The following is an 8,784-nucleotide window of genomic DNA, read 5'->3' on the forward strand; positions in this document are numbered from 1 at the left end:
CATCAAGATTCAGATACTGTGCCACACGAGCCTTCTCGATATCTAGAGAAAGGTAAATTGAAAGAAGAACCTCCAGACTATAGTCTCAGCTGGCGCAACCGCTCCCCATCCCCCTCGAATAGTCTACGAGGCACCCATGTGCCGCGAGGTCGATCTCCACCTCGAGGTCCCCGAAATTATGTCAAAACACCCACAACCCCTCTCACTCCAGCATTACCCCCACCATCAAACCTGCCCCCTCACTCCGAACCAGATTACCAGCCTATAGTCAATCAACCGGCTCCCATCCTTACACTACCTCACATTCCACGTTATCAACCGAAACCCAGCATTACTGCGGAACAAGATGCCGAGGTACGCTACTATCTTATGAACTGTCTGCTTTCGTCTCTTGCACACTGACGAAAACCTATCCACTTCTCAAGATTACCAAAATTGAAGCTCGTCGCGCCAACCTGAACGCAGAATACTTGCAGCTCTCCAAAGCCACTCGAAGGGCACAACACGAGCTAGAAATAGCCGCCATCGACCTCCGCGCAGCCGAGAATCGTCGAAAGCTTGCAGAAATTCATCTAGATAAAGCGAAAGCCGGTGCTCTCGGTATTGATTTTGTCGCCGTCCCGGTGTAGTGTTATGGTTCGCACCGCAGAACGTAGCTTTCCTTTATCCATTGCCATATGCATATGTATCATGCGCGATGATCTCGATGGTTCGAATAAATGTAGTATAAGAGTATACGGTGAATAGTTACTTTGGTATTCTATTGCATTCCATATGTGTCCGCGATGGGTCCATTGGAAGGGCACAGAAGAAGCCATTCGCCTGATGACATGGCTTGAGTGTGAATCCAAAAAAAAAACTCCAACATGGGGCGTTCTCACCTGCATCGTTTCGAACAACTTTGTCGATAACATTTGAACCTAACAGGATGGCGTTCACAAACCCGATCCCCTTCATCATAACCATGATATGAATCTCACCATAATGCACTCCCGACCTTTCTCTCCGCCTTCTCGGCACAGCTCAGACTGTGGTGCCCCGCGCTCACTGTCAAACGTATAACGCGCGTTTGGGGCCTTCTATAGCACAAATAACCCAATCTGTGAAACACAACCAAGGGGGAAAAAACAAAAGGAAGTAACGCACGTCTACGAATGATGCGACCGTCGCCTGCGCCTTTTTGTGGTCAGACGACATGGTTGGAACTGAAAAACTGAATGCACTTGCGCCCAAAGACGAAACGACTTGTGCCGGCGAGTGACGTAGAGCCGCTGACGTAAGCGCCAGGGTTTTTTGATCTTGAAAGTTTATTGAACCAAGGCCTAAAACGCTTCTGGTCTGAAAGCACAAAGGGAAGGAACTCATCCGATTGTCGACTCATCATTCTCTTGCGGTTAGAGTGTCCGTGCGTGCGTGGAGCTAGAGTGATTGCGACAAGACATTTTCACAGCATCGCAAGCTGTCGTCTAAAACTAATATAATACCTTGCCATTGTCTGTTCTTGTTCTCGTGCTACATAATAACATTACTGTCTAAGCAGATGGGGATAGACCCATCTACAAACGGGTTGAACCTGTTAGGGAAAACATTAAGACATGCATCACTCGAGATTAACAGGATGTTCTACGACCTTTTCCGTTTCATTTTCTTCGATCATCCAACGTTCTTCACCACCCTCGCCCCGCCATCCTTCCGCCCTTCAAGTTAGAGTCGCTGACACATAACAAGTCATGATCGTGTTTTCATTCGGAGGGGAACAAAAAAAAAAACTTACATCGTGAGACCCACCATGGCCGCACCTAGGTTGTCAGATATCTATCCTCTTAATGTGAGCATACGCCTCCCACACATCATTTTAAGGAAAACGCAAACCTCTGCAAGTATTTTTGGGTTGTTGTAGTGGGTCACCTTTTGGGAATGAATGAGTAACAAACCCAAGACACCGGCGTGGGCGGCAAACTCACAGATTGCACAATGGCCCTTGCGCGCTTGGCGGGATCACCAGACTGTCAAAGAAAGATAAAGGAGAGATCAATTGGTGGCTCCAGTCACCGCAACAACAGCTGGCGTACGTGGAAAATGCCCGATCCAACGAAAACTAACCCATACCAGTGGTATTATTAGCATATGATTACGACAAATCTCAAGATCACATGAGCCCACTTACCTCCATCGCAGCCAAGTTGCATCATTAATGCTGCATCGGCTGTGTGAACCACAACCACAATCGTATCGGTGCATTTAGTTCATTTTGCCGTATAAATTTCAAAACCAAAACAAAGGGAACTTGCCTGGAGTAGCAATACCCCCCGCAGCAAAATTGACCACTGGAAGTCGCTTCAATCTTGCCGTCTCCTTCAGGAGATGGAATGGCGCCTGGATTTCCTTGGCATAGGCATACAGCTCTTCTTCACTCATAACGCTGGCTTTTCGAATCTCGCTCATGACGGAGCGCTGGTGACGTACGGCTTCTACGACGTTTCCAGTCCCAGCCTCGCCCTTGGTGCGGATGAACGCAGCACCCTCTGATATACGACGCAAGGCCTCTCCGAGGTTTCGGGCACCGCATACGAAAGGCACCTTGTAGTTGTGCTTGTTGATGTGGTACTCTTCGTCTGCAGGGGTCAAGACCTCGGACTCGTCGATGTAGTCGATGCCGATGGCTTGAAGAATCTACCGGGTACACGGGGATGGATGATGTCAACCGTCATGGTCGGTTCGAGAAAAACATTGCAAGCACTGCTTACCTGTGCTTCTACGAAATGTCCGATCCGGACCTTGGCCATCACAGGGATAGTGACCGCATCAACGATTTCTTTGATCATGGCGGGGTCGCTCTGAGATGACAAGACATAAACCAAGGTTGAGATTGAGATTGTTAGATTGAACCACTTGGAATGCTATAGAAGCAACACTAATTACCATTCTTGCCACACCTCCCTCCTTTCTAATATCCGCTGGGACTCTTTCGAGGGCCATGACAGCGCACGCACCTGCCTCCTCGGCAATCCGTGCCTAAATGGCGTGATAGAGGAATTGAGCGGTGATTCCAAGGATAGGTGATAAGATAAGAGGCTTACCTGTTCGGCATTGACCACGTCCATGATCACACCCCCCTTTGAAGGAAATGAGATGTTATAAAGAGGAGATGGAGACCAGGTACATTATGAGCCTACCTTGAGCATCTGCGCTAGACCGGACTTGACCTAAAACGAAGTGAAGTATCAGTGATGGCTGGTGGCACGTATCCAATAGAAACATACACCAAAAGTCCCTAGGCTTGTGCTACCGCCCTCACGAGGAGCAGATCGAGCGGGTGCCACAGCAGACGAGGCCCCTCCGGCAGCGCCAAGAGGGCCATTGGACGTAAGCTGAGATGGAGTGGTTGAGACGGGTGTGCTCATTGTGAAAGAAAAAGGCGCGCAATAAAGCGAATATAATTTTTTGGTTGAATTTTCTGTTTTTGTGAGCGGTTAAATAATCGGAGCAGTGGCAAAAGATCGTTATCGGACAAGACCTCCTCGATGACTCGGGCTCGAGTCGGAGGTCCGTATCCGTCCAAGCCTTAACCCTAGAACAAGGTCCGGGATTAGCCTTGTCGTGCTATCGATAGAGCTCAAAGACACGTCCGGCGAGGTCCTTTCCTGAGCTGACCCTGTGATACTCCTGTGACTTATTCAAATCCATTCATCATGCCATCCCACAATGCCTGACGGCAACAGAGATGCTTTTGCCCCAAGCTGCCCGGTTAGATACGAGATCAAAACACGCCGTGATTTGTTATACATAGGATGATAACTTACGAGGCGGGCCAGTCACCGGTAGTCCTCCATTTGTCAAAGCCAATGCATACCCACTGCATATCACAGGGCAATCAAGAACTCTAGTGCGGCATTGCGCAGGTACTATCCGGTCCTACCTCTAGAATACTTTTCATGTCCATTGAACTTTACGATCAAGCTCGAGCAGTGTAACGACCGCACTGACACAGCATTGAAAGTGGATGAAAGAAGGAGAAACGCTTGGAAGCACGCGGGTTTCAGCGACCATCGGACCAGGATGGATCTGAGCCTACGCAAGGTCATAGCGCTCCGCAGCTGATAGTTTGGGAACAGCATCATGGATGTGTTCGATGTAAGTTGGAAAAAGTGAAGCGCAGGGTGTTAGCGCGCTGTGTGTACGGCAACGTGGTGCTTAACCCATATTGAGCGGAAAACCAGTGTCGGGCAGAGAAGAACAGGGTGTGGAATAAAAAGAGTTAAAATACACAGGAGGCGTCAGGATGGAAGTAAGTTGCGAGGACACGGGTACGGACGCGTTTGTGTTCGGCAAAAGATGTAGAAACAAGGCTCTGGCAGGAATGATGATCACCGAGGGAACTTCGGTGGAAGTGACGGTAGTTATACAAACAGGGCATGTTCGTGCAAAAGATGCGGTCTCAGATGGACCGTGAAAAGAAATGGAGAAAAATAATTATTTGATAGGACTGAGGAACTGAGATATGAGATGACATGTTCACATAGGAGGTGGTGTAGGGACGCCGGGTGTTACGAGGCAGGAAGAAGACTTTTTTTGAAATGGGAAGAAAGGATAATATTGAAAAAGGTGTGAGAACGTGAGTAGGGGGGAAGTTGGTATGGTAAAGAAGGGGTAAACTAAAAGCCCTTTGCCACGAGCCAGTGCATGACATCGTTTTTCCATCGACCTCCTGTCAAAACGATATTTCTCTGTGCGACGACGTCTACTTTGAGACGAGAAGCACTGGGAGAGCCAGGTTTGAAAAGGGATTTTCTGAGAGAGTCTGCGAGGAACTGTGTGAAAAAAGAAGGGGGCCATGAGTGATAGGGACGGAGAGATGTGGATGGACAGACGTTGATGTTTCCGTGTACGTTGCGTATGAGGACGAGATGCCTCGTGCCACCGTTACGGATGTCTGTGTATACGGGAAGGGAGGCACGGGAGTTGCGCCTGACGAAATACGGATAGTGGCAGAGCTTTACGGTGGGGCGAGGCGGTGGAGAGGATTGGGGTGTGAGGTGGGAGTAGGAGGGTGTGGATCGAATGGGACCGAGGAATGGGACAAGATGCCTGTACATGTTGTGATGGAGGCGGGAGAGGAAGGAAAATAAAAAAGCGGGTGGTGATCGGTCGGGTAAGTGGAGCGGATATAGATATCCATGCGGCCTATTCCCTTACGTACCTGTCCTGTTCCTGCTCTGTCCCCTTATCCGACTCGGCCAGTACTTAAATCACCACTTCCCATCATCCCTCCCTCTCCCTCCCTCCACCACCCATGCATTCCTACCCTCCCTACCCCTACCCCCATCTCCCATCATCCTCGCGCATCATCAGACCACTCCCACTCGCTGATTTCCCCCGCTACCAGCCCACCCCAGATCTCGACTGTAAGCCCTCTTTCATTTCCCCCTCCTCCCCCCTAACCATAGCCCCACGCAGTTCCTCCCTCTCCCTCAGACACCTGTTCCTCCCTTTCCACAGATACATCACCTTCCCCCTCTCCACACACCGTCCGCATCGTCTGCGACATCCCCCTCGTCGCTCCCCGTCCCCTCCCCTACCACTCCCCCACCTTCCTCCACTTTGATCTCCCAGATCCAGACGAAGATCTCTCCCACCCTCCCTACACTCAGCGTCCATCCAAGCGCAAACGCACCACAGACGACCATCCACCACCCGCTAAACGACACGCTGCAAAGCCCCCATCACATCCACAGCTCCATCCTCTCATCTCCCATACATCCGCAGCCCGTCGTTCCGCGATACACCCCCACCACAGAATAAGGCGGCGATGAGCACATCATCCTGTGGCAAATCATATTCCTATATTCGTACGCCGTCGCACCTCGCTCGCTTCGGGCATTAGGTGAGCCTTCCCTAGCTCCCTCTTATCATCACGTACTCATATCAAAGAACGCCCTACTTTAGCTGCTCCCGCTCTATAGTCCCCACTGTCCATATCCTGACTCCTCTCCCCTTCTTTCTTCCATTCAGGAGAGTCGCATTTGTACCATTATAGCCCCATCACATCGCCATCTGCTGGCATACCTTATTCAGGGCACCCCCCTTGATAGCCGCCGTACTACTCCTACACGTCCTATATTGCAAAAGCACTCTTGCTAATTCTCATGCCCCCGTCGAGCCTATCGGCGTACACCTTGCTGTAATGTATTTTTTTCTTCTCTTCATGGCATCATCCATATACATTTCTTCGGACTCATTTAGTTATATTATTCATACGAATGAAGGATTTCTCGGCCCTGCAGCTCCATTCACCGTCTCAGGGTGACATGCCATCTCCACGTAAACAGAATCAACACGCTTTTCACATACAGTTTTTGCATGGAATGCTCGTCGATAGTTTCACTAGCGGCAATTCTTACCGCCTTCTCGGTTATGAGCCAGACTCTTGAGAAGCCCGCTCTGGCTCGACATTACGTTTGGCGTCGACATTTGGACAATATACAACTCGGAGCACTTTTGCATTTCAAAAAGCCACACTAACATAGAAGTACATTGTTGTTTCTGTTTCACGATGCAGTCCTTCTTCCTTCCGTCGCCGTCCCAACCTTTTTTTTCATATAAAATACATCGTCTTGGCAATTTCTCCATTAAGTTGCCTGTAGCCACTCTTCCATTCATCAATATTGAAAAGCCCTTCGTCCGATACTGTCATCGAGTTGTCGTAATCAAGACGGGAATCGAAGTGAAACGCTGCGCGCGCGCAGACGATCTGTAAATAAATAAACACACGAGAGACTGGTTAGCAACGATAGCGTGCCCCCCAACGGACGGCAATGCAACGCACGTCGGCATCTGTGCAAGGCGCAACGAGGTGAGCCCATGGGCTTTGTCAGAACCAAGAGTGCATGGGTGGACTCACAATACACAGGCGCCGGGATCGACACTGAGCGCGTCGCACGGGCATATGCGTGGCACAGGGCGAAGGACAGTTCCTGGAGACTTTTTGATCGGAGCACAGGTGAACATCAAGACACGTTTGATAAACCACAAGGCACGGGAAAATTAACCCACTCTCCAATGTTCTGTTTGTATATATCGTCTCTCAACACAATGTAATGACTGGGTCTGCTCGCTGTTTGGGTTTTTTCACCAATGCATGAGCTCAGGGAGAACGAGCGAGTTGGTCAACACAAGTGGTACATACTTCCCAACAGTCCGCCATGGGATAGCAGGTAAAAGTCTTGTGCGACAGGATTGCCGATGCCCCTGTCGGCTACGAATCCAGCAGGACAGTTACCGCTCCTGTCTGCCTGCTGTCTATCATCGTTCAATCAACACGCTGTCCAAAAAAAGTCATCAACTCGCTTTTCGAAAAAAAAGCACTCACTTGTCGGGGAAGAAGCGAACGTGATGCCTGGACGAAGTCCGAGGTCAAGAACCCACATTTCATCACCAAAAAAAAGTCGAAACATCTATACCTTTTGCCTACTACGATGAACGTGATAGCGGGCTTTGGGGTTTGAACCCCTCTCGCTTGCCAGATGGCATCAATGGCGCCTGACGTTGAAACGTCAGCCCATCAACGCCTCAGAGGAAACAGGATACAGCCTTACTCTCTATAGCTCCAATCTCTTTCTTGCCGACGACTTCATACTCACCTTCAGACAGCCCGTCCCTGTAAAAGAGAATGCGATCAGGAGCCCTCCGGTTGATGGCTCCGAATTTGTCCAACGCTTCCTGTGAAAACAAGGAATAAAGAAGGAGGTGACGTTAGCGCTGAAAGGAGATGTGGAACAGGTGTGGGTGGCGACGCACGCGCATCATGTCTTCCAGATCCTCAATGGCCTCTTGCCTGGGATTCTGGACGCGAGACAAAGCAACGTACTTTACTGCGAATTGATCGTACGACCAAACCAAGCTGGCGACAGAAGGTTGGTTATGGATACCAACGCCAGGATGTCCGACGTCCGCTCCTACGAAAGATAGTCAGCAAGGACGAGAGAGAAAGAGAGAACAGTTCATCTACTTACCGACCACCATAAAAGGGCTCTTTTGGAGCGTCGATAAAGCAGCGCAACGGGGAACGGAGTTGTCACCCTTGAGCCTCACGTTGATTCTGCAGAGGTGTCATGAGCATATCCTAAAATTCAAACCAGGGACCATACTTTAGCGCGACATTGTTACAATATTGGTTGTTAACTCTGCGTATTTTGTCTTCTCTCTACAAAAATCAAGGTTCAGCGTACAATGTGAATACAAAGAGTGTTGTAATACTTACGATGCACTGCGTGGGTACCTAGTAAACTCGCGACGTGAGATCGAGAAAATAAGAAACAGAAATGTTGTTGACTCACGCCTCTATCGATGTCACCGAATCGTTTGACAGCGCTTCGGATGTCCGCAGCGGAAGACGGTAGAATAACAATGATGAGCTGGGGGGCCTTGGGACGCTGGTCAAGCGGTAGCGAAGACACAGACGGACTACGCATCGCCTGCGTCCCAGCTTCCATCAGATCCTGTTGATTGGTGAGAAACATTCAGACGAAGATGATTCAGTATGGAGAATACTTACATTATTGACGGACGAAGCTCCTACTCCAGACTTGATATATCCTACCGGTTTGACACCTGCACGTACCGATATTAGCTGTAGCCATAGAGTTTTGTAAGGTGACACATACGCATTCCTAGAACGTGGATCATATATAGATTATAGTGTTTTTAAAGTGACATTATGGACAGGTGACATACCAAGACCAGTCAAGGAGTTTGTGAGTGCGTTCACAAACTCTGATGTGTTCC

The 8,784-nt window shown here is 49.5% G+C and overlaps 4 protein-coding genes across 4 annotated transcripts; 1 reads left to right on the top strand and 3 right to left on the bottom strand.

The window, feature by feature from the left end:
• Positions 1-574: 574 nt before the first annotated feature.
• On the bottom strand, positions 575-3,523 carry SERLADRAFT_474134 (uncharacterized protein; the record flags this gene model as incomplete). Its single annotated transcript, XM_007321310.1, has 15 exons — positions 575-822; positions 882-1,079; positions 1,147-1,573; positions 1,631-1,713; positions 1,775-1,815; positions 1,873-1,908; positions 1,965-2,006; positions 2,073-2,098; positions 2,168-2,206; positions 2,292-2,673; positions 2,748-2,837; positions 2,923-3,015; positions 3,081-3,116; positions 3,177-3,206; positions 3,264-3,523. The coding sequence occupies 12 exons, from the start codon at positions 3,402-3,404 to the stop codon at positions 1,668-1,670; spliced, it is 1,002 nt and encodes a 333-aa protein (XP_007321372.1).
• A 291-nt stretch (positions 3,524-3,814) lies between these two features.
• SERLADRAFT_474138 (uncharacterized protein) lies at positions 3,815-5,142 on the bottom strand (the record flags this gene model as incomplete). Its single annotated transcript, XM_007321311.1, has 2 exons — positions 3,815-4,811; positions 4,872-5,142. The coding sequence occupies 2 exons, from the start codon at positions 5,094-5,096 to the stop codon at positions 4,656-4,658; spliced, it is 381 nt and encodes a 126-aa protein (XP_007321373.1).
• Positions 5,143-5,293: 151 nt separating this feature from the next.
• Positions 5,294-5,813, top strand: SERLADRAFT_440842 (uncharacterized protein; the record flags this gene model as incomplete). Its single annotated transcript, XM_007321312.1, has 2 exons — positions 5,294-5,405; positions 5,458-5,813. 2 exons carry the CDS (start codon positions 5,294-5,296, stop codon positions 5,811-5,813), a joined length of 468 nt encoding a protein of 155 aa, XP_007321374.1.
• A 657-nt stretch (positions 5,814-6,470) lies between these two features.
• SERLADRAFT_474142 (uncharacterized protein) lies at positions 6,471-8,261 on the bottom strand (the record flags this gene model as incomplete). Its single annotated transcript, XM_007321313.1, has 9 exons — positions 6,471-6,751; positions 6,827-6,834; positions 6,902-6,981; positions 7,054-7,114; positions 7,187-7,299; positions 7,370-7,396; positions 7,461-7,539; positions 7,596-7,719; positions 7,798-8,261. 9 exons carry the CDS (start codon positions 7,804-7,806, stop codon positions 6,596-6,598), a joined length of 657 nt encoding a protein of 218 aa, XP_007321375.1.
• Positions 8,262-8,784: the final 523 nt, after the last annotated feature.

The sequence above is a fragment of the Serpula lacrymans genome (genome assembly GCF_000218685.1).
Source record: "Serpula lacrymans var. lacrymans S7.9 unplaced genomic scaffold SERLAscaffold_11, whole genome shotgun sequence".
In the NCBI taxonomy this organism is placed as follows: Eukaryota; Fungi; Basidiomycota; class Agaricomycetes; order Boletales; family Serpulaceae; genus Serpula; species Serpula lacrymans.